This window comes from Artibeus jamaicensis, unplaced genomic scaffold (genome assembly GCF_021234435.1).
Source record: "Artibeus jamaicensis isolate MK-2021 breed Jamaican fruit bat unplaced genomic scaffold, CSHL_Jam_final contig_700, whole genome shotgun sequence".
NCBI lineage: Eukaryota > Metazoa > Chordata > Mammalia > Chiroptera > Phyllostomidae > Artibeus > Artibeus jamaicensis.
Window position 1 is genome coordinate 10,103,575 of NW_026521930.1, and position 24,735 is coordinate 10,128,309.

At 55.2% G+C, this 24,735-nt stretch overlaps 1 protein-coding gene across 4 annotated transcripts in view; it reads right to left on the reverse strand.

Annotated features, from left to right (window-relative positions):
- PKD1 (polycystin 1, transient receptor potential channel interacting) overlaps positions 1 to 19,761 on the reverse strand; it is a 46,321-nt gene extending 26,560 nt beyond the window's left edge. For all 4 annotated transcript variants that reach the window (XM_037157261.2, XM_037157260.2, XM_037157259.2 and 1 more), the window contains exons 1-10: positions 19,366 to 19,761; positions 4,715 to 4,786; positions 4,524 to 4,595; positions 4,114 to 4,283; positions 3,171 to 3,842; positions 2,870 to 3,053; positions 1,872 to 2,092; positions 1,420 to 1,535; positions 831 to 957; positions 237 to 484 (exon numbers count right to left, since the gene is read on the reverse strand). In XM_037157261.2, coding sequence (XP_037013156.2) covers positions 237 to 484; positions 831 to 957; positions 1,420 to 1,535; positions 1,872 to 2,092; positions 2,870 to 3,053; positions 3,171 to 3,842; positions 4,114 to 4,283; positions 4,524 to 4,595; positions 4,715 to 4,786; positions 19,366 to 19,571 — 2,088 coding nt within the window. In that variant the 5' untranslated portion in view covers positions 19,572 to 19,761. The remainder of the gene's footprint in view (positions 1 to 236; positions 485 to 830; positions 958 to 1,419; positions 1,536 to 1,871; positions 2,093 to 2,869; positions 3,054 to 3,170; positions 3,843 to 4,113; positions 4,284 to 4,523; positions 4,596 to 4,714; positions 4,787 to 19,365) is intronic.
- Between the last annotated feature and the right edge of the window lie 4,974 nt (positions 19,762 to 24,735).

A 24,735-nucleotide genomic window follows, 5' to 3' on the forward strand; every position in this document is an offset into this window, starting at 1 on the left:
GAGACGTTTAGAGTCATCCTTAGAAAGCACAGGAAGTGTAAAGGCCCTGGGGCAGGAACTTCCCATAATGGGAGATGAATAAGGGCTCTGACCAGGCCAGAGGTGGGCCGGGGCCTGGGCAGAGGGGCCCAGTGGGCTATGCCTAAGAATATGCATTTTCTCTGAGTTTTATGAGGAGACCCAGACCTTGGGGGGCTGAGGGGAAGGCAGATGACACTCGGGCCAGTGACACACACCGAGTACTGAGCAGGGGGGCCTGCGGGCACAGAAAAGAGGAACTCCTTCTGTAGCACGTAGGAGGCCCTGGGGAGTCCCAGTGCCGATGAGGACCCATTGGCACAGGCCCGAGGGCAGCTGGGGGTGTCCAGTGGCAGACAGATGTTAGATCTGGGGCACCAGAGACCCTCCGGTGTGCACTCAGGAGCTGGCTCAGTCCCATTCTCCGGGGGCCTACTCTCAGGCTCGCTGCTGTTTTCTGGGGCTCCTGCAAGGGGAGAAAAGGTATCACAGGTCTGATTTGCTAACGGGCGACATGGTCGGGGATACCCACTACTACCTGAGGCCCTGCGGGAAAGTGCTCCTGGCCTCCACCATCACCCCCCTGCCCCCCAACACCAGGCCAGCCGACTGACTCGGGAAGGAGCCCCACCCAGGCAAGCCTATCCAATCTGTCCTTAGGATCCTGGGCACGAGTCAGTGTCTCTGTGGACCCCACTCTGCCCATCTTGAGGCTGGAGACCAGTCTAGTGGCCCAGGGACAAGCAGACATGGCAGCGCAGGGAGGCTACCCCAGGCCCCCGACTCCCTCCACCACCAGAACAGGGTCCCACCTGCTCCCTCCACAGGCCTGTACACCTGCAGCCTCATCTGGACAGGTCGGCCAAGCTCCTGGGTTCCAAACTCTGCAGCGGTGAGGAAGGCTGCACGGCCCAGGCTCAGGCCAGGGAACGCCATCACCTGGTGAAGTTGGGAGGGGCCCGAGGACAGGGGTGGGGGTTGGGGCTGGAACACACAGCTCCACAGGTCCTGGACTTCAGCTCCCACCAGCCAAGAGAGGAAGGAGCCGCCAGATGGGGCTCTCCCAGGCCCTCCACAAATGCTTCACTAGGGTGGAGGAGCCATGTTGAAACCATCTGTGAGCAGTAGCACCTTGGTTTTGTTTTGTTTTGTTTTTTTAAATCCACACAGAGAGAAAAGGCGCAGGAGCTCAGAGTGTTCCTAGATTCCATGACAGAGGCTTCTCCTCCCTGCACAATAGCAGGTTTCCTCCAACATCTTTACTGGGCACACAGGACATTAATAAGGCCCAGGGGGGTGGGGAAGGCAGCCTGTTTTTTAAAAGAGACACACAGCAGCCAGAGCAAGAGTGGTCTGGTGATCTCCAGACTGTGTCAGGGAGCGGGGGCTTGGCTGGCCTACCTCTACAGGCTCCTGGGGCGCAGAGAGGCCCTCCTGCTGTGCCAGGGGACTCAGGGGTCCCTGCAGGTCTCCGCTGGATGCCCCCACGAGGAAGTTCTCCGCATCCCGCACGGGGCCTAGGGTAGCAAGTGTGTGATGAGGTTCTGGTCCCAGGCCAAAGAGGACAGTGTCGCGGGGGCCAGGGCGGGACCGAGCCACCTGGTGGGAGCCCCCAGCTTCCTCATCTGTGTCTGTTCCCTTCGGTGCAGGCCCAGCCTAGGATGGCAGTAGGTGCTCAGCAAATGCCTAAACACTAACCAGCTGAGAAAGGAGCCTGGGGAGGTAAGGGGGCGCTGTCCTGGCCAAGGGTAGGAGGCGCTCTGGGGTGGCCGTGAGACTCTATGGTTTTGGGGGTTAGCTGTCCTGGTTCGGAGCAGAAGGCACTCCCCGGCCCCCCAGCCACCCTGGCGCACCTCCGGGGCGCAGCTCACAGACGTAGCTGTGTGGCACCGAGCACAGGTCCGTGTTGCACTGCCCCGCAGGCCCTAGCCGCACACAGCGCTCCGCAGTGGCAGGGTGTGGCTCCCCGGGAAGCCAGTTCTGGCAGCTCTCCAGGCTGAAGGCCTCGCCTCGAGGCAAAGGGCCCGCCTCGGCGCTCTCCACAGCTGAGAAGCCGATCCACACGTCCAGGCTCCTGCAGATGGGGACAGTGAGGACCCGGGGGCTCCCCAAAGATAGACGTCCCTTCATTCATCCCCTCTCTGGGGACAGGCTTCTCATAGCAGCCCCTCAGGGGGACCTGGCTCCTGCTTTCCAGATGAGAAACCCGAGGCTTAGAGACATGACCTGGAGAGTAAGGCCCACAGTAGTGCTCATGCAGCCACCAGGGCCATGGGCCAGGAGCCCAGCCAAGGGAGCCCCACTTCGATCAGACCTGCACTGCAGCCTGCAGGGAGGCCCAGGGTACAGCATGTGGGGACCAAGACACCCACAGATCAGTCCCCAAAGGGCTATTCCCCACCACTCTGCTAGGGTAGGAAGGCCCTCTTTGAGGAAGGGATTATAGATTTGTGGATAGAGATGGACACACAGAGAGACAGACACAGGGACAGGCAGAGGGACAGAGACAGACACAGAGAGGGAAATGAGGTGCTGTCGTCAGAGCCAGGCACCGGGGTCAAGCATGGTAACCGGGTGACCGTGGGCAAGGGCCTTGACCACTCTGGTCCTCAGTTCCCCTTCTGCACACTGCCAATGTCCAGGTGTGATTTCACAGTCCAGCTGGGCTCTTCCCACACAGGGAACCCTGGAGGTAAGGATCTGGCCTCGGCCCCCTCCCCCACTGCCAGCCTCACCAGCCACTCCCTCCTCTCCTCCTGACTGCCTCGGGCTCTGTCTACCCTGGGCTGTGCTCTGCCCCCCACCTCCCAACCTCCCCGCCTCCCCACCTCTCAGGGGTGGGGGCAAGCACCTGGTGACCCGGGAAACCAGGAAGTGCTGGACGGCGGGACTGTCCACCATGGCCAGGGCGGCCCCAGCCCAGGCGTGGCACTGCTCCTGTGCCTGAAGCCAGGCTGCCTTCTCTGCTACCAGGCGGTAGCAGTGCCCATTTCCAGGGAAGATCACGGTGTCGGAGGAGCACAGCGGGTGCACCACTGGGGACCGGCGGGGAGAGAGGGGCCATTAATGTGTGCCCGCCTGGGACTCTGCCCCACCCACCTCTGACCCTTGGGTGAGGAATGCTAGTGACCTGGGCCCAGGGAGGCACCCACCTTGGGCTGGCTCCTGGCCCAAGGCCATAATGCTATAGGTGGCCTCAAGGCCTGAGCCACCAAGATTTCGGATGCCAATCTCGAGGGTCTCATCACTGTGCACCGAGACTGGACACGTGAGCTCCAGGGAGGCAGGAGCCGCCTGCACCTGCACCTCTGTTTGCAGCCGGACCGAGCCAGCCCCCAGGGCCAGCACTGCCTTCACGTGATAGCGCCCAGGCAGCACGTAGCGGTGAGTGCTAGCAGAACCAGCCACGTCCACCTCAGGGGAGCTGTCGCCAAAGTCCCAGAGTGTGGAGCTGATGGGCAGCAAGGCAGTGACATGGAAGGCTGCTGGCTGGCCAGAGGCCAGGGGTCCTTGGGGCCCCACCAGGGCAGCCCCTGGGGAGGCAGGGAAAACATTCTGGAGGAGGGTAGGGCCCTCACAGACAGGGGCAGGGGATAGTGGGGGGCTGGAACAGAAGAGTAGGCAGGCAGAGGAGATGTTGGGGGGATGGACAGCCCCGCACAGGCAGTGACCCTGCTCTGAGAGGGCCGCAAGGCCCTGGCCAGTCGAGAAGCAGAAGGCACTGCAGGCCTCGGGCACCAGCAGACGTTCAGGGGCAGCTGAGAAGGCCACAGGCACCACAGCACCCGAGCTGTTGTCAGGGAGGCAGGCGATGTACTTCTCACCTGCAAAGGGCAGATGGCTGCCTCTCGGCCCCCATTCCAGACCCCAGATCACCCCACCCAGCCTCAGGGCCAGTCTCCCCCATCCCACCCGCACTGACTCCTGGGCCAGAGGGCCTGCCTGACCCGGTCAGTCTGTCTCAGCCCTGTGCCCCAGGTCCCTATCTACTGTGCCCTGCCCCAGCTGGCGACCCCCGAGCACCTGCGGGGTCCCTGCCTAGCAGAGCTGTCCCGCAGGGAAGGACCAAGCCGGCCCTGCCCCACCCACACTCACCACAGCCGCCGTCAGACAGAGGGACTCGGAGGAGGGGTAGGCCAGCCAGGGGGCCAGGCCCCGCACACGTGGCCGCTTCCGGCTGCACTACACGGACCTGCTGCTCCTCTGCCCAGCGTGGCAGCCAAGCTAGGCCACAGTCACACTCCAATGGGTTCCCACTCAGGTTTCTGCGGGAAGGGCAGGGCCAAGTGCTCGGTGCTCGGTGGGGCAGGTATGGGCAACCAGGCCTGGCCCTGAGGAAGGGTCTGGGCTCCCTGACGAGTACAGCCTCCCACTTCCCCCGGGACAGCCTTCGGGGTCTGGGCTCGAACTAGGAACCCGACACAAAGGCCAGGCCAGGAGGGCAGGGTGCTGATGGGGGACCAGGAGCCCAGCCCCTGAAGCCCGCCCAAAACAGTGCAACTTACATTTCACTTAAATTAAATAAATTAGCAAATGTCCCTTCTTCTAAGGTAGAAATCTTGTTGTTGCTTACGTCCCTGAAAGAAAGGGAGGGATTCAGCAACTTTTGAGGGATGCCCCCATAACCACACGGTGCAAGCTGCTGCCGCCTGCCTACCCTGTGGGGTCCCACAGCCAGGCCAAAGTAGACACTCACAACTCTGTCAGCGCTGAGAGATTCGCCAGGAGCCTGACATCCAGCACCTGGAGCAGGTTGTGGGAGACGTCCCTGGGGAGTGAAGAGGCCACAAGTCAACACTGGATTCCTGGGTAGGGCGCAGAGCCAACCCCAAGCCCATCCCTGCAAGTTCCCTGGTACCCCCAAGCTGTGGCCTCCCACCCTCCCAGCTCCCTATCCCTAGAGCCAGAGTGGAGAACTGGAGTGAACCTTCATCTGGAAAAACCAAGGCAGGAAAGAGCCGGAGGCCCTCAGCTCTGCATCCTTGCCCTGCCCCATTTCCCTCCCTGCGGGTCCAAGGTCCCACCCAGTCCCCTGTCCCCTGGTGCAGCAAGGCCATCCCACACCATGGAGGGCAGACTGCATCCCCCTCCACACAGGGTTGGGGACACACCAGGGCAGTCCAGGGGTCTCCAGGGCCAGGAGCCCAGCTGCTGCCAGCTGCAGAGGCCTCTGAATGTCCCTGAGATACAGGGGGCACAAAGGCCAGATGAACCAGGAGGGACCCTTGAGGACAGTGCAGTGCCACAGTGATGGTGATGGCCATGTTCAACCTCAAGGTCAACAGGACCTCAGTAAAAACCCCACACAGTCACCAAGATAGCACATGGGCCCAATGAGAAGCGTGGCTGGGGGAGAGCCATCCAGACAAGCTGTAAACTGCGCTGCACGTGTAGGAGTGGACGCGCTGGCCGAGGAAAGCAAGAGGATCTCCTGAAACTGGCTGTGGCTGGCGCCACAAGAATCCGCGCAAAGAAAGTCAGGACTGACATAAATAACCAGCACATGTTCTTTAGCCCCCAGTCCCATGTCCCCTCCCAGCCCACAGGCAGAGGTCACAGTTGCCCCTGCCTATCCACCTCCTGAGTCGGGGACCTGTGGACCACCCAGACTCGGTGGGCACCTCTGGCCATAGACTGAATGAATGAGGCCTAGGCTTCCCTCCCCTAAGCCTCTGTCTGCCCTCTGATGTCTCAAAATGCCTCTCACCAGCCCTGTCTTCCCACCAACGACCAGACCACCCTGTCATGCAGAGACGCCTCCAGGCCTGCCAACCCAGTTCCTAAAGCACTCAGCCTCCCCCGCCCTACCCCAGCTAGAGCCTGGTACAAACCCCCATCCCCGGCACCTGCCCTGCTCCAAGACCCTTCCTATCCGATCTCCCATGGCAGTTCGGGGTGGGGGGTGTCCCGAAGCCCAGCTTCCATCAGCCGCCCTCTGGAATGGTGCCTGCTTCCTCCAGCCTGTTCCGAACACGGCAGGAGCTTAGTAAGAGCGGCTGGTGTGGAACAAGGCTCCCTCCTGGGAGCCAGTCCAGGCCCCAACGACGCAGTTGAGGGGGAGACAGGGTCCCAGGGCTTGGCAGGCTGGGGAACCTGGCACAGTCCCTCTGTCCAGCTCCCAGTGACAAGGATCATCTCTGGAACCAAGCTCAAGAAATGCCCCACCCCAACCACTGACCACTGTTTCTCCCTGAAGACCTGCTGGCCACGTGGGGCCCCATGGCAACCATACTTGAATGCTGGCTACTTATCAAGGACAGGGGCTGGGAGCTGGGGGCTGGGTCTTACCTAGGCAGCTCTCAGTATCCTGGCTCCCAACATAGCCAGGGGGCTACCAAGGGAGCTTTTAGAGGGAAACCACTGGCCTTTGAGTGGCCAATGTAGGGAGCCAGGCCCAGAGGGGCTCCTGTCCCCCTGTGGCTTCCATTGAGTGAGTGTGGGGAGGTGGATTGTGGGCGCAATCAGCTAACCCGGGAACCTAGTCGCCCTTGCTCTCTGCAAAGTACAGCAGCCATCCAGGGACACCATGAGAAGACGGCACACGGACATGAAGAACCCAGCTGATGCTGGCCTCAGCCTGCCTGGGGTGGGGAGGCAGGCCACGGGCAGCAGGTGAGCGAGACCACGGCCCTGCAGTGAATCAGGGGCTCCACGAGAAAATCTGAGAGAAACCTCAACCACGGTCAGGTGAGCCAGGCCGGCAGAAGAGAAGGCTGGTCCTCCTGGCAGTGGAACATCTGCAAGACTGGACTGGGCTCCTACGGGGAGGGGGAGGCACTAGTGGGTCAGAGCTCCTGCAGGGACCAGACAGGGTGGGGCTTCTGCCGGAAGACCCATAGCAGCCCCACCACTGCTCTGACCAAGTGGCCCAACCAGGCAGGATGCTGACACCTAATTTGTCAAGGTTCTCTTCCCTGTAAGGTCAAAGGGCACCACAGGTGCTGGCTCTCACAGTCAGGCCACCACCACCCTGAGAGTCTGGCGGCTCTGGGAACCAGCATAGCCACACACAGGGAGAGTCTCAAACATCCTTCCCTCACCTGTGACGTGGGACATGATTTCTAGTCTGAGAGCCCTGGGCCCACTAGCAGCTGTGGCTTGGGACGCCCCTCAGTACACAGTGGCAGGAGAAACAGGTGCAAAACGCAGCCCCCTCCCTGCAACTGTTCAAACTGAGAACCAAAGAAAATGCTGGTAGGGGAAAAAAAACAACAATGAAGATTACATTAAAATTTTAAAAAGTGCTGGAAGGTAGTGCAGAGTCATAAACCTATTCTCAAGAGCAGGCAGGTACCCTAGATTTTCCACCCTCTCATTCTGTTCTTGAAGTAGGAGAGATGGGGCGTGGAGGCTTCCGGGCAGAGAAGACAGACAGGCTGCCCAAGGGGGCCTGGGGCAGGGGCCGAGGCAGGACACGGATGGGGCCAGGAGACGGGGCTTTGCAGGGGAGCGGATGGCAAGGGGTGGACAAGGGTGGTCAGGAGACGCTCCAGCCAAGGCGCTCAGGGCAGCGAGGCCCCCTCCGCTCCAGAACCGGCACTGTGGGCTCAGGGTCAGATCTCCACCCTAGCTCATCTGAGCGAGGTTTCCCATCTGGAAATAGGGGTGTGTGCTTGCACATGCCAGTCTGTTTCCCCCAGGGCTGTGGGACAGGGGGCCTGTGCCCAGAGCGTGGATTCCACGAACTCCAGGAGTAGAGGCCTCTGTGGGCCAGGGGACAGGGTTGTCGCTGCTCTCCCCAACTGAGCCTAGTTTCCCTGTCCGCTCCCACACGGGGTGGGGGCGGGGGGGGTGAGAGGAGCCTTCTTCCTTACAGTCTGGGAGCTGCTATCAGATAAGCCCAGATATTCGTTTAAAAGTGGGTCTGGGCCCTGGCTGGGTAGCTCAGTTGGTTGAAGCATCATCCCAATACACCAAGGTTGTGGGTTTGATCTCTGGTCAGGGCACATACAAGAAGCAAACAATGAGTGAATAAATAAGTGAAACAAAAAATAGATGTTTCTCAAATCAATAATTTTTTTTTGTTAAGTTTTAAAAAATGTGGGTCTGGGAGCCATGGAGGGGCACGTGCTTTCTGCTACGGTGCACGGTGGGCAGCACCAGCCACCTCTGCACTCGGAGCCCTGGGAAGAAGAGCAGCAGAGAAGATACTGGAGGGGGGCCACTGGATGGGTCCTGGGGGAGGGCCACGGAGGGGCAGTCACGGGAAGGGGCCGTGGGCAGAACTCTCGCCCAGCCCCACAGCCCTGCGGCCCTGAACAGCCACTTCCCGCATCGCCATCTGCTTTGGCCATCAGTGCTCTGGGACAGCACCAAGGCCTCGGGCCAGCCCCATCCCCTCCCCAGCCCCTAGGCTTCCTCTGCACCCCCAGGTGATGTCATCGAAGTCTGAATCCCTGCCCCCACATGGTTCCCCCACAGTCCTATAAAAGTGGGGGGAGAGTGACATGGGGGGGGTGACTGACAGGACACAGCAGGCCCCAGGAGCTGCCTACAGGAGCCCACACAGGGGGCAGAAGCAGCAGAAGCTGGCCACGCAGGGCAGCGGCCAGCCCCAAGGGAGGAGAGCCAGCAGCCTGGCTGGACAGCACCCTGAGAGTTGCCAGGCCAAGCAGGGCCCACCCTCTGAGCCAGCTGGACCCTCCCAGGTCCCTGCAAACTCCAAGCCAGCAACTTCCAGGGATGCCAAGGCTGGAGAGATCCGGTGAGCTAGGGTCAGGGGAAGAGGTGACCTGGGAACAGACACATACCTGTAATAGCACAAGGCATGTGCCACCTCCCTAGGCACCAGAGATAGGGATAGGAGGGGCCCCCATAGCCTGCAGCACTGAATATAAACCACATAGGGATGGGGACTCTCGCTTCCAGCCCATCCCTTCGGCTGCCCCCTCTCCTACTCCAAGACAGGCAAGTGTATTGGAGGAGAAGGGAAGATTCCTGGTCTACCCTACACACCAGTGGGAGGGCCCCAGGACTACGCACTGATGGGGCCCTCCTTCTCCTCCCCCATCAGTCACTGAGGATCCCAGCTTCGCCTACACAGGGGTAGCCCCAACTCCCCCTGCCTTCCAGATCAGACATTCTCAAGGCGAGGGCCAGTAGCTTTCTCTGGGCTTGCATCCTTATCTTCAGGGTCTGGGTACCCAATGGCACATCCCCGCGCCTCTGGTTCTGGTCTCTCCTGGTCCAAGCAAGAGCTAGAGCAGGGTGTGGGAAGGCAGGGGGAGATCCCTGCTCCCACCACCGAGCTGGAGGTACGCAGCAGAAGGTACTGAGGGCCCCCACCCCATGGACATGGGCTCCGCCCCTGCTCACATCCCAGGCCTTGCAGGGGAGGCAGGGAGGAAAGGAAAAGGGGATAAGAAAGGGAGGGGAAGGAGTCCCAGAGCCCCAGCAGGAAGAGAGGGAAGGAGGTTTGAGTGACAGCGGGTCTGGATGGCTCCAAGGGCAGTCCCTTTCGGAGCTGAGGAAACAAAGCCCCCAGACAAGTCAGGAAGCAGCCCAGAACTGCCTAAGTTTCTTCCTCTGCCAAGGAGGGGAGTGGCCTGGGTGCCTGCTCCCCGGTCTAGAGTTCCCCAGTCCAGATGCCGGGCGAGGTCTGGGGGCCTGCTGGAGCCCCCGAGGAAACATCTGCACATTCCAGACACATGTGGTCAGTGGCGGGGGTGAGTGCCAGGCCCAGCCCAGCACCCCCACCCCAGCGCTGGCCTGTGCAGTGGATACTGGGCTTGAGGGGAATGGGCTCCAGAGGGGCCGCCGGCACATTATGTAACCCGCTCCTCCCAAGCCAGCAGCTGCCTCCTCCCTCTAGCAGGACAGAATAGCACAGTGGGCAGCGCGAGAAGGCACCCTACTCCCCGTCCAGGGCACAAGGCCTAGGCTCCTCCCTCCAACCCGAGCCCTCAGGGCTCCTGGAATCAGAGCCTTGTGGGCCCTGCAGGGCCAGCGGTCCTCTCCCAGGAGGGAGGCCCCACAGGCTCTGGGGAGAAACAGGCTCTTCTCAGCCCAGCAACAGGAACGCCAAACAAGTGCTGGAAGCCAGGGCCAGGCCGATGAGAAGAAAGGCCACAGTGCTGATCCCTTGGGGGTCCCTGCCCACCCCTCGGCCCTCAGGTCAAGCAGGGCCACCCACATGGCACCCCGACACCCCGCTATCGGCTCCTTTCAGCATGGGGGTCAGGCATCCAGGAGCCCAATGCTTGCGCCAGTTTGGGTCTAATAAGCTCATTCTGTTTTCATTCCCTTCTATTTATGGAGAGTGAGGCTGGCTTCCAGGGCCGGAAATGATGACGTTTAAATTAATGAATTCAAGTTTAGGGGAGAGAGCTGAATTGAAGAAAAACATTTGGAGAGGATGAGCTGGGGCGGAGCAGGGAGGCTGGTGGCGAGAAGGGGGCAGGCCCACCGGAAAAAGGGGGCAGCGAGGGCCCATCAGACCCACCTCGGCTCTACGTCCAAGCTCCCACCCCCACCTGGGTCTAAGGGAATCGGCAAGGGGGGTGGGCAGTGTCCCAACCTTGAAGACTAGAGGGAAAGGCCTGTGAGAGGGTCCCCCAGCCCCCAGGCCCCCGGCCCCGTGGCACGGGGACAGCAGGCAGTGACCATTTCACAGGTCGCTTGTGGGGTTCCCTCGAGGAGCTTGGCCGCCCCATTACTGAACTGTCACCAGACGAGACGTAGGCGTCCGGAGCAGTGACACCGACTGCCCAGGATCACCCTGGGCCCACAGGCAGGGAGAGGCAGGGGAGCCTCAGGCAGGAGATGAAGGTGCGGGGTACCCTCCGCAGAGCCTGGCCCTGAGGAGGAGCGTCTGGAAATCAGCCACTGTCGGGGCATTAACAGACCGGGGTGGGGGGCCAGAGGCTGGGAAGGAGGGGCCTGTCCAGGAGAGGGGCCCAGCGCACCGGTCCACCTGAAGCTGGAGAGTTGGGGCCTCCCTTCCAGGATAAGGAGAGACAAAAACCAGCACCTGGGCCCCCCCAGCCTCTGCACTTGGGCCTGTCGGCCAAACGGAGCGAGGCCCACACCACCTCCTTACAGGTGGGATGCTGAGGCTCAGGAAGGCCACACCCTCATCCCACTATCACGTCCTCGGAGACCAAAGAGTAAAGGAGAAAGGCAGGTGGGCTTCTCCCCACTCTGGCAAGGGGGCCAGCACAGGGCCTCTAGCTTTCCAGCAATCCCACCGTCCACTCTGCAGCTGGACACAGCCAATAGCATGACACAGCCCGATGACAGGGCCACAGAGCAGTTTGGGGGCACAGAACTCCGAGCCCCCAGTGGTATTAGCCTTGCCCTGAGCCCTGGCTCTCATGCCCCACCTCAGCTGGAAAGAAAAGCCGGCCCTGCTTTTCCTTTAGCAAAGCCCTGTCCAGGGCAGCCCCACGGGATTACAGGAGGGGGCTCCGCACACTCCGGGCACGGGGGCTGCCAGCATCGGGAGCACCATACTCTGTCAGGCTGGGCCCACAGGCTCCTCAGGGAGAGAAAGGGCTCTGCCTACCTTGGCCCCCAAATGCAGCCCCCTCCCTGGTCTCAAGCAGCTGGGCACCTCTGGGCCCCTTGATGGAGACGGCTGCCAGGCAATAAAGAATGAGGTGTTCCAGGGGAAAAGGACACGAGCCACATTTTCCAGCCGCCTTTCTCTGCTGCCCCTGCTGCCTCAGCCAGCTGGAGACGCAGACACCTGGCACACAGGGCCGGCCTCCGTGCGCCTGAGCCCAGACGACGCGCCCACCGCCCTGGACGGTGGCAGAAGAAACGGGATGTTTTCATTCCACAGTGTTTGGCCCACTGGGTTCTCGCTGCTGGCACTGGCCACCACACAATGTTCCAGAGAGGAAAATGTCCATCTCCATCCAAAATGGTTTCTTCACTGGAAACCAGACCGCAGCCAGGGTCTCCACACTCCCGGCCCACCTGGCATGGGGGCAGCTGGGAGGGGTTGAGGGTGGGACCACATCCGGCAGTACCCACTAGCCCCGCCGGTTGTCACATGCTGGTGGTTCCAAGGCACAGCCTTGGAAGGCAGGACAAGGAGTTCCCCGTAGAAGTGTACCCGGAGATGTCCTGCCCTGACCACATGCGGGGGTGGTGGCGGGGGTGGGGGCCTGCAGGAAACGAGGAGAGGAAACTGAGCCCGGGGAAGGGGGCAGCCAGACGCACCTTCTCCAGAAGCACCTCATCAGTTAGCTCCCCCTGTCACCCCCCCCCAAGGGTGTGGGTATGACAGCCGAGATAGAAGCAGGGACAATGTGCCGGGGGGACACTGAGCAGCTTACAGGCAGGCAGGTTCCAAGGCCGCCAAATCATCAAAACAAGGAACACTTGAGAGTTCACAGCACTCTGTTCATGCACCTACCTTCACTGTTACCTATCTCCACCTGAATCCAACAAAAAGAAAGGCTTAGAGAACATAGACCACCCAAAAAAAAAGAAGAAAAAGAAAAGAAAGAAAGAAAATACAAAAAAGAAAGAGAAAAAGAAAACAAAAGCTTAGCCCTGGCCAATGTGGCTCAGTTGGCTGGAGCACAGTCCCATTCTCTGAAAGGTTTCGTTCCGGTTTAATTCCCAGGCAGGCACATGCCTAGGTCGCGGGTTTGACCCCCCAGCTGGGGCGCCTACAGACGGCAACCAGTCAATACCACTCACTGATCTCTCCCCACAGAGATTGAGAGATCTCTTTCTCTCAGTCTCTCCACACCCACCCCCCAAAATGCAATGAAAAATGTTCTCAGGTAAAGATTACAACAACAACAAAAAACCAAACTAAAAAACAAAGGCTTAAAACTGAGACGAAAACACAACGGGAGCACGCCAGGCCTGGGTATAATGAACGCCAGTAGCTGTGTGGCGCTGAGTTGAAGGCACCTCTGGGGTTAGATCAAGCTTCTGGACACAGGGCTCCGGCCTGGGCGCCGAGGGGCATGCAGGAGCCTGCCTGCCGGGCTCGCCTGTGTCTCTCCCGCCTGCTCTGGCATTCGGTCTGAGCAAGAGAGTCCCGGGCATGTGCACACCAGCTCGGGGCCTTCTACTCATGCTTTTGAGCTCTGTGCCCTGTGCTCCTGGGGGCCCGTCTCCTGAGATCATGGAAAGGAGGGACGGAGGGGGCCACTTTGGCAACACTTAGTCATCGGGACCAGCAGCAACTGAGCCCCGTGGATGTACCGCACGCTCTTACTTCTGAGGCCCCGAGACCCTGTGAGATGCGTCCACTCGTGGTGCCCGTTGTGCAGGCGAGGACACTGAAGCTCAGAGATGCTGAGTGACTCAGGCAAGGTCACCAGGGAAATGTCGGAGATGGAGTGTGAACCCGGTCTGACCCAGGACCCAAATCCCCTACTCCTGGGCTCCCACGACTCCCTCCTAAAATCAAACAGGTCAGTGGGAAGGACCAGAACAGGAACAGCCAAGGGAGGTCTGTACGGGAAGGGCTGGGCTAAGCAAGGAGTTGGGGGCCTGAGCCCAGAGCCCCCCTAGTGCCACTCAGGGACACCCCACTGCACCCTCTCCGTGGTCTATGGGCCAGGTTGCTGGTGCTGTACCCCAGGCCCCTGCATGAAGCTGTGGGGATATACTCCAAAGCGTGCCGATGAAATCGCCTCTCTGCCACAATACTCCAGCCATGTGACCCCAGGAAGTGACTCAACCTCCAGGAGATTAATGTCCTGGTCTGTAAAATGGGACCGAGAATGGTTCTGCCTCCACAGCCCTGTGGGAGGCACCGTGAGATCACTGGAAAGGGGCCGTATGGAGCGTGGTGCTTGGCAACCTTGGCGGGAGAGGGTGAGGCAGTGGTGGGGTGGGGCCACCAGCCTGGGCATTTTCTTCCGAGACTTGTTTAATTTAGACATAATTCACATACTATAAAGTTCACCCTTCTGAAGTATATAATTCAGCGGTTTAGTATATTCTCAAGGTTCTACAACCACCACCACTATCTAATTCCAGAACAATTTCATCACCCCAAACGGAAAAACCACACTCCTTGTGTATCACCCCCTACTCCCATTCCCCACCCTAACTGTAAACAACACCAGTCGGGTTTCTGCTTCCATGGATTTGTCTGTTCTGGACATTTCATGTCAGTGGAAGCCTTCCATCTGTCACCTTTTGTGCCTGGCTTCTTTCACTGAGCGCCAAGTTTTTCAGACTCATCTATGATTATAGTGCATCAGTATTCCATCCCTTTTTATGGCTGAGTAATATTCCACTGTACGAATGGACTGCATTCTGTTTGTCCATTCATCTGCTGACAGATATTTAAGTTGTTTCCACCTTTGGCTACTATGAACGATGCTGCTATAAACATTTGTATACAGGTTTCAGTATGGACCTATGTTTCATTCCCCTTGGGTAGACACCTGGAAGCAAAACTGCTGGGTCCTATGGTAGCTCTATGTTTTTGTTTTTGCGTTTTTAAAGTTTATTTATTTATTTTTAAAGAAAAGAAAAGAAGGGAGAAAGAGAGAGAGAGAAACGTCAACATGCGGTTGGCTGTCACACACCCCCCATTGGGGACCCAGCCCGTAATCTGGGCAAGTGCCCTAACTGCACATTGAACCCGTAACCCTTTGGTTTGTAGGCTGGCACTCAATCTACCAAGACACATCAGCCGGGACTGGTAGTTGTATGTTTACTCTCCTGAGCAACTACCTATTTCCAAAGGGCTGCTCCATTCTACATCCCCACCAGCAGTGGGGAAAGTTCCAGTTTCTCCACATCGTCACCGATTCTCCTTCTTGTCTGTCTTTTTGGGGTTAGTGGTCCCACTGTGAATCTCAATGAAGTTTGATTTGCATTTCCCTGAAAGCTAGTAGTTGGGCATCTATTCATGCACTGATTGGTCATCTGCGTATCTTTTTGGGAGATAATCCTTTGCTTATTTTTAATTTGGGTCATTTGTCTTTTGTGCATTAAGTCATAAGAGTGTTTTATACAGGGTCCAGCACAAATAATGCCCCCTTTTTATAACAAAAATCCTTTAGTACAAAATCATAAGCATGGAGTTCTATAACATAATAATATCACACTCAAGCACACCATATGACATTTTAGGTGAAATGTTCAAATTAAAACTATAAATTATCACACCCACTTATTCCCCTACCAACCACACTTAAGCAGGCGTTACTTCTGCCGGACCCTGTATCCCGGGCTGCAATCCCTCATCGGACAGATGACTTGCATGTGTTTTCTACCCCGAGGCCCCCGTTCGGGGGACCACATACAGAGGCATATGTGCCCTCATGTCCACAGTTCTGGCAAATTTGCACTGTGTCTCATCAGGAAACTAACACTACACACACATTCAGAGTCTGATTTCCCAAGTGCCAGCTGTCGTGCGCAGCACAGGGAACGTGAGGGGGAGACCAGCAGAGTGTGCAGGACACGCAGGTCCTCCCAGTACCTGCCGTCTCCACACAGCAGCCAGTGCTCTTCCCAGAAGATGCCAAGCACACCGCTTTGCTCCTAGGTCCTTCAATGCCACCCTACCTGCTCTCTCACCCCCCACCCCTTCATCCGAGACTGCCAAGCTGTCCCCTCTGTCTGGGACACTCTTGCCAGTCCTTGGATGACCCCTGTGCAAACCCTGAATCTTGACTTCAATGTCACTTCCACTGGGGGTCCTTCCAGGCAACCCCTCCAAAGCCGCCTCCTCCTCATCACCTGTGTCTTTGGTTCAACACTAGCTCCCTCATAACTGAGCCTGACAAAGGCGGTCCTGGAAGACCCATGGCACAGGGCTGGCACATAGCAGTCATGCCCTCCAGGTGCCCGGGCCAGCCCTTAAGGCAGCAACACACGTGGCACCTGAAGTCAAACATGCTACACGCACACTAGGCCCAGACCAAGTCCGAGTCTTTGCTCACTTCCCGCACATGCACGCCCTGTGCAGACACCAGGGGCCGAGTCTCCCCCCACACTATCCTGTTATTTAGTGCCACGGGTGAGGAAGTGTGAGGCCCTGAGTGCTCCCGGCCAACAGATGACCCGAAGGTTCCCAAGTATTTTAATAAGCGAACCAAGTCCCTGTTGAGTCTCCATTCCTAGCCTAGTCCCCGACGTGAAACATGCACAATACAGCACAGGAAACCTAGAGTGGGCCCCAGGCCAAAGTGAGTGGTACACAACCCCTCCAGGGATGTTCGGCCAAAATCACCCACACCTGAAACTAACTGGTCACGAGACCATACCTGGAGCCACAGCACTGCCACAGCTGGAAGTGCCTGTGGTCGTGAACATTCTCCCTTCGTGTTCTCCTTTCCAGCACAGTACCTGCAGGCTGCAAGTGGCTCCAGAGCACTTGCAATGTGACTCGCCACACACTGCAGCTCTGGACCCAACTATCAAGGTATGGAAACAGAGGGCGGAGGGATACAGTGGCTGAGCCATGGAGGTGGCACACAAACCAGGCACCGCGGAGGAGGCCAGTCTCCACAAACTGCACAAGAGAAAAAGAAATGAAGGCGGAGCCTATACATCCACAGAGACAGCACTGTGTGGACCTTATCTGGATCCTAATTCCAATCAGTAAAACAAACCGAGACAGCCAAAAATTTGAACACACTGGACCTATAATGGAGTCAGGGAATCAATCACTCACTGCCGTAGGTATGATCATGGTGGTACCGTGCACTCCAAAATGCTTACGGATCAAAGAGTCAGGTGCCAGACTTTGTTTCAAAAAAGTGGGTGGGGGTGTGGAGGGGCAGGATAAGCCATAGGGTAGTAAGTCCAAGGTTCACCATGCTGTTCTTCCTCTGTATACCTTCAAATTCTCCATGAAAAATGCTTTAAAAGTAGAGCAGCAGCATTTTGCTGACATCACCGTTTTTAGGCTGCCACCTCCAGGCAGTATGGGTTAACCCAAGAAAGGCTGGGGCCTGGGAGCCCCAGGAGCTGAGAGAACCACACTGGCCAGACTCCCACACAGGTCTAACCCCTACTGTCCTGCCACATCCCAGGCTGGCCAAGGAGTCTCAAATAGAGGAGTGGCTGCAAGACACTGGTAACAGAGGCACCAGGCCCACGCCTCCCAGAGGAGGCTGCTGGCTCCCCTGCACATGCATACACTCGCCCAGAAGGTTCCCCTGCTACTCCAAGCTCGGCCCTTCTCTCTTGGAGAAAACTCACCTATTTCCCTCTCCTTGAGGAGGGGGTAGAAGGGTTGATAGGCAGAATGGCTGGGGCAGCCCACACAGTACAGACAGAGAACCAGTTGGAGCCTTACTGTCTGCACCCAAGGGCCCAATTTCCCCTGGGTCCTCACCCTCAGCCTCTGGAAATCTCACAGACTCAGCTTGGGGATGTAGAGAAGAGCATGAAGTCTCCTCTATTCCCCATCCACCTACTTCCCAGGGTCCTGCCACACACTCAGAAGGGCCAACAACCCTGGGAATCCTGCCAACTCAGGCTGGTCCAGGCCACCAGCTCCCAACGCCTCCAAAACCAAAAGCGGAGTCTAAAGGGACACAGGCAAGGCAACAGCCCCGGACTCCATCATGGTCTCCAAGAGCCTCCCGAGCATGTGCCCTGATGCAGTTTGGACCCACCAGCATTGCTATTCCCTGGACAGCGACCAGAGGCCAGCTCAGATGAGTCAGCAGGAGCCAGGCCAGATCCCCAGCAACTCCCAGCCCACCAGGGATGAAGGTAATTTCACCCACAGCATGAAGGAACAATGGGTAGGGGGGATCGATGCAACTATGTGAGCACTGGTGGCAGGCAGGAGGCTCATCTCCATAGAGACAGCAAAGATGGCAAATGCTTTAGTCGTCGCGGAGCAGGATGACAGGCCCAGCACAGCCCCCATGGCTCCCGGTTGGCTCTGGAGAACCTACCCCCAAGTCCACTTGGCAAAGCCCCAAGAACAACTAGACCATTCAGGAGAAGCACACACCCCTACATCCCACACACTCCTCAATATCCAACCACAGGCCCCCCTGATTAAAGGTGGCCACATGCTGGAGTCACCCAGGAAACAATGTTACAAAACTGAATGCCAAGATCCACCCCCAGATTTAACAACCTGCAGCCAAGGAGAGATGGAGTCCCGCCTTAGGCGCCTGGAAGTGCCCAAGAAATCCAAACAGGCCCACAGGGATGTAGATCAGCAGGCCCTGAGCCTGCCCTCAGCCCCGGGGAAAACTGTCTGCCAATCTTGGTCTCCTACGAACTTTTCATCCCAACTCTGGATCCTGGGCACCTCACAGTCAAACCCAGCTCTGCCACTTACTGGCTGTTACTTGGTACTTGCGCTTAGACAAACCAAATCACCTACATCTATCTCAGTATTCTCATCTGTAAAATGGTGATCCTCACTGTACCTTCACCTCAGAGGATTAGGGTGAGGATTAAGCATGATAACCACAATCAGAACTTGGCATAGGACCTCACTCAAGGCAAGCTATCCATAAAGGCTGATTCATTACTACTTCCAAGATACAAATATGACAACAGCTTTTTGGCATTTTAAACCCCAGCCACCCACTGTTCCCAGGATAACATCAGAGCCCTAGGCAGGACACTTGAGGCCCTTCAGGACCGATGCTCGCCTCCCACGGTGCCCTCCCTCACACTTTTCCCTGCCGCTGCCACACTGGGGATGTACCCTACATCTACACACAACCAAGTTCAGCTTCCAAGTCTTTGCACACACGGTTCCCTCCTCCCTTCCCCTAGACACACCTTCCTGCTCATTCTTAAGTTTCAGGTTAATTCTTACACATCCATCCAATCCCTGACCAGACACCTCTACCGGGAAGCCTTCCCTTCCACCCCACACAGAACTCTCCACCTCCTCGCGCCCTTCGCGGCTCTCAGGTGCTGGGTATCAGCCAGGCACAATCCTATTAAGTCTCTAATTAGCGTTCAAGTGTTTGCAGACTCCGTTCAGACACCGCCCCACCCCGCCCCCGCATGCTGCCACAGGACCCCCATCAGCTCGCGTTTGCAGAGCCCCACCGGGTGGGATGTCTATGTTTTCACAGAAACCGGGATTGTTCTGTTTCCCTCTGGCCCGCGCCAGGCGGGCTGACAGCCGGCTGCGATCCCCGGTTTTCCTTATTTAGTCGGGCCGACCTCACTACGCTGGAGCCTCGCCCTGGAAAAGGCCTGGCCCGCACTCCGTTTCCCCTTCTAGAGGCCGGGGACGCGCCCACGCCCTGCGAGGCCCGCCAGGCCGGCGGCGCGCCCGGCCGGGCCTCTCCCAGGAGGGTGCAGGCGCGAGGAGGCCTGCAGATGCCCTGTGCCCGGCTAGGCCCGCACTGCCCCACAGGGTCCTCACGCCTGCCTGGCGCCATGGCAACCGCCCGGCCCGCTTTGCGGGGGCAGCGAGTTACTCACAACGCAGTGGCGTCCTCTGGGATGTGCAGCGGGGGCCCTAGCGTCCGCAGTCCGCGGCCAGAGCAATTGACGCGGCAGGCGGCACCGGGCGCGGGGATGCAGAGGCAAGGGGGCGTGCAGGGCCCACAGCCCTGCCCGGGGTTCCCCGCCAGCGCCCCGAGCCACAGGCCCAGGCCCAGGGCGAGCGCCAGGCGGGCTGGCCGCATCGTCAGGGTAGCGAGCTCATGGCCCCGACCCCGAGCCCGCCCGGCGCTGGCGGCCGCGACTCAGGCGGGGCCCGAGGATGGCATGGCAGGACGGGATCCAAGGGCGGCTGTGGCCTGTCTGCCTGCGCTGCGCCTGCTCCTCGCTCGAGCCCGGCCGCGCGTTCGCGCTGCAGTGCGGCCAGCCACCGGGTCCTCCTCCGCCCCGCACAGCGAGGCGGGGCGTCTTCGGGCCCGCCCCCTGCACAAGGGGGCGTGGCGTCTCAGGCTCCGCCCTCTGCGCCACGGTGTCCTTCGCGGAGCCCGGCACGATGTGGCTCCGCCCTTTGCTCTCAGAGTGTGGCGGCCTTGCAGGGTGGGGCGCGACAGGCGGGGCGCTGTGAGGCTACGCCCCTCTTCAGCACAAACTTTTCTCCGCGCTAGTGAGTACCCGCGCTCACCTCAGATCGCGGTCCTATCCGCGCCTCACAGCGCTCCTCCGGCGCCCCCCGGCACCGAACCCTGGGCCAGTCTCCATAGTCCCAACACTGAAAACACTAGCAATAATAACCACCGCGGAGGGAGATCTCAGACAGCCTGCCACGTGTGCTCAATTCACTACCAGTGCCTCTGTCCCTCTCGATTTACGCGGTATCCCGAGAACCTGGAGCACAGTAAATATACATCGCGTCCTCTCCTGGAGTTCCCGTGAGAGCCCCAGCGTGGTGTCACTGACTGATAGCTCCCGCAGTCACGGAGGTGACACCCAAGGTGGGCCTCACTTGGGCTGGTGAAGTGCAGCAGCCCGCCCGCCTGGCTTTTTCTGCTCGCCGGGCGCCGCGTTTGCGCCGCGTTCTTTCCTTTGCTTTCAGAGAGAGGAAGATAGAGGGAGAAACATCGATTGGTTGCCTCTTATATGCACCCAGGCTGTGGACGGAACCTGCAACGCGGGTGTGTGCCCTGACTGGAAATGGAATCCGCAACTCTTGGTTGCAGGTAGCCGCTCCAACCAGCTGAGCCACACCTGCCAGGGTCAGGGTACGTGGTACTTTTTGAGATGATGATGTTCTGGAATTTGTGGTGATGGCTGCACAGCTTTGTGAATCTACTTTTAAAAATCACTGAATTGTGCTCTTAAAAGGATGGATTTTATGGTATGTGAATTACATCTCAGCCTTTTAAATAATGAAGAAAAATAAAATTGTCCCACCACTGGGAACAGAAAGCAGGAAGATTAGTGGTGAGAGCTTCTTGAGAGGTAGGAGGAAGGAAACACACATTCCTTAGTTTCCCCATCCATTCATTCATTGCCTTATTCCATTGAGTCTTCACAGTTCTGGGGTGTGGGTACTATATTAGTCCCTTTATTAAATAATGTAACTGAGGCACAGAGAGGTTAAGAAATGTGCCATGTCCCACAGCAGGTAAGTGCCAAAACTGGGATCACATTCCAGATCCATGCTTTTAAATTTTTTAAAAGATTTTTATTTATTTATCTTTAAAGGGGAACGGAAGGAGAGAGGGAGAGAAATATCAATGTATAGTTGCTTCTCATGCATTCCCTGCTGGGAACTGGCCTGCAGGGAACCAGCCTGCAACCCAGGCATGTGCCCTGACTCAGATCCATGCTTTTAAATACAGTCAAATGACAAATTGATAAAAGTCAAGGACTTTTAGATGAGGGAAGAAATGCCCAAGAGAAACAGTGGTGCAATAGGAGAAAAAGAGATTAATCAAGTTTAAAGGATTGTTTCAGGTGGTTGTGGAATAAATGCAACATTTCCAATGTTTGGAAAGGGTTTTTGAAATAGAAAATATATATGCTTAAAGAAGAAATTAATTATCTGGAAATGAAATTCTCAACTATTTCAACAGACTTTGTGGTAAAACAGAGAAAATAAAATTTGCCAAAGATTATTGTTTGAAACATGGATGGAACTGGAAAGCATTATGCTGAGTGAAATAGGCCAGCTGTTGAAAGACAAATACCATATGATCTCACCTTTAACAGGAAGCTAACCAACAAAACAAACAAGCAAGCAGAATAAAAACAAGGACACTGAAATAGAGAACAAGGGGACAGTGACCAGAGGGGAGAGGGAAGGGAATTTAAGGAGGAAAAAGAGAAGGGATTTGGAGGAACAAATAGGAAGGACACAGGGACGAGAACTAAGGGGGGTGGAAACAGGAGGGAGGTGGGGAGCATGGGGGGGGCTGGGATGGGAGAAATAGACAAAAAACTGTACTTGAAAAATGACTAAATAAAATTATTTTTAAAAGATTATTGTTTGATTTAGGGTTGGAGATATTGGAGAAATGCTTAATTCTTGATCAAATATAGATTTTAAGGGTTTTTATTAACAGTTAATGATAACTATTTGCATAAAATAAAGGAGGAAACTGCTGGGAAGAGGAGAAACGAGAAAACTTGATTGGCCCAGGAACAGATTAAGAAATGAAACAATGTATTTTAATCAGACAACACAAAATAAGGCCAAGCACATGGATGATCATAAAAAACATAAATGAGTAAAATTCCCCCATTAAAGAACAAGGATCTCATATAAGAAAACATACTAAGCCCTGGCTGGTGTGGCTCAGTGGACTGAGTGCCAGCGTGCAAACCAAAGGGTCACCAGTTTGGTTCCCAGTAGGGGCACAGGCCAGTTCCTGGTTGGGGGCATGTGAGAGGCAACCAACGGATGTTTCTCTCACACATCGATGTTTTTCCCCCTCCCTTCCCCTCTCTCTAAAAATAAATAAAATCTTTAAAAATTTTTAAAATTAAATAAATAAACATTTAAAGGTAAAATCTGTGTAGAATACATAATAAGCCATTGTGTTCTCAAAAATAGAAATCAACATGCAAAGCTAAACTATTAGAAATTGACAAAATCAATATGGGAGACTTTATTATACCTTTCTTTGGATCGTAATAATGAAGCAATTTTTAAAGTCAGTACAGACATGGAGCAGTGATTTTTCAACCTTTTTCATCTCATGGCACATGCAAACCAATTACTAAACTTATGCAGAGCGTGCCTGCAGACATACACATACATATTTGCTGATCTGACCCCCCCAGAAAGGCATACTCTTGATTCATTCACAGTGGACAGCTATCCTTGTGCCGGCGGTTGTCATTTTTGCGTGTTTTGAAAATTCTTGCAGTGCACCGGTATACCTGTTGAGACACATCGCTTGAAAACTGCTTAAGCAATTTGTTAACAGCACAGTTAACAAGTTCTATTTTATGTAACAATGTGTTGGCTAGATCAGGGGAAATGATTAGGCAAGAAAGTGGCCTTAGGCAACACCTCCCCCTAGAGGTGCCCTAGGTCCATTCACCTGCTCACAGCACCGCAGGTTGAGTCCGGCCCACAGCTGACCCCTCCCTAGCTCAGGGATGTCTACCAGATGTCTCCAGAGGACCTCGGGACAGGCCTGGACAGCCTGGCAATTCAGGTAATTGAAAGTAAATGTGCAGGTGATGAATATCTTCATTATCTTGCTTACAGTGATTGCTTCATGGGTATATACATGTGTCAAAACTTATAGTGTATGATTTAAATATGTGCATCTCCTGCATGTCAATCAGACCTCAATAAAACTGTTTCTTAAATATCTAACCATTTATAGTGATCCCCCAAAAAGCAGGTCAGTGGTAGCCAGGGACTGGAGACAGGCGGAGAGACTACTGCAAAGGGACAGGAGGGACTTTGGGAGGTGAAAACAAAGTTTCATATAATTAGTATTATGATGTCTAAATGACTATATACTTGTCAAAACTCACCAAATTGTACATTTAAAATCGGTAAATGTTACTTTACATAAGTGATGCCTCAATGAAGCTAATTTGTAAAAACCTAACAACGTGAAAACTAAAATACCTTCTTTTAAATAGCAGACCAAAAAAATCCAAATTTAAGTCAAATTATATAGAAATGAATAGTAATGAGCATGACTTTTATTAAATCTGTGGGAGGCAATAGATATACATGGAAAGAAATTACGATATCACTTTTGTATTATTATGCATGAAAAATCAAACTAGTTTATAACTTTCATGTCAACATTCTAGATACACAACCATAAAATAAGCCAAAGCAAAGTAGAAGAGAGGAAATTAGAAAACTAACCATAAATGAGTCATTTTAAAAGAAAGGCTGGAATTAACTAATAAAGTCAAGAGCTATTTTTAATATATAAGGCTATTAAGATTTTTTAAAAACTGCTGGCAATTGTGGCTGAGAGAGAGAGGTAAAAAGAAAGTACAGAATGTTAGGATCAAGAACAAAGCTTTGTTCACAGAAATAGTTAAGATTACAAGAGAAAATTATGTTCAATTGTCTAACTTTTGAAATCTAGGTAAGATCATTATATGTTGGAACAAAACTCTAAAAACTGACTCAAGAAGTAATTTTTAAAAACCCGAATAAAAGAAGAATAAAGAAAGAAACTGAGAACATATCAGAACCATACCAGGAAAAGATACTGAATTCGGGTTTTTTTATGGACAAATCCTATCAAATGTGGAAAGACCAAATAATCATGATTTTATTTATACTCTTAAAGAACAGTCACATCTCAATGTATTTTATGTATATTTATGCATAAATATGCAATGCACTTAGTGGGTACCTAAAGAAACTGGAAAAAGATAATACATAAAAAACAGTCCAGCCCCGGCTGGGCAGCTCAGTTGATTAGTGTCACCCTGATGTGCCGAGGTTGCAGGTTCAATGCCTGGTCAGGGCACACACAGCAATCAACCAATGAATGCATAAATAAGTGGAACAACAAATCTGTTTTTCTCTCTCCCTTCTGCTCTCTCTCTCTAAAATCAATTAAAAACAACGACAACAACATAGCCCAGTGATTTTGGTCTCAGGCACAGAATCCTTGTTTCAAACAAAATCCCCAAACAGAAACTCAAATGTCGCTTCATATGCTGAATAATGGATCCCAAAGATATCTGGGTCCAATTCCCCATAAACTGTGAATGTTACCTTATGTGGCAAAAGGGTTCTTACAGCTGCGATTAAATTAATGGCCTTGAGGTAGAGGGTGTTATCCAGGTCGGGGCTAAGTGTAATCACAAGTGTCCTTATAAAAGGGGAATTTTTTTTTAAAGATTTTGTTTATTTATTTTTAGAGAAGGGGGAAGGAGGGAAAGAGAAAGAGAGAA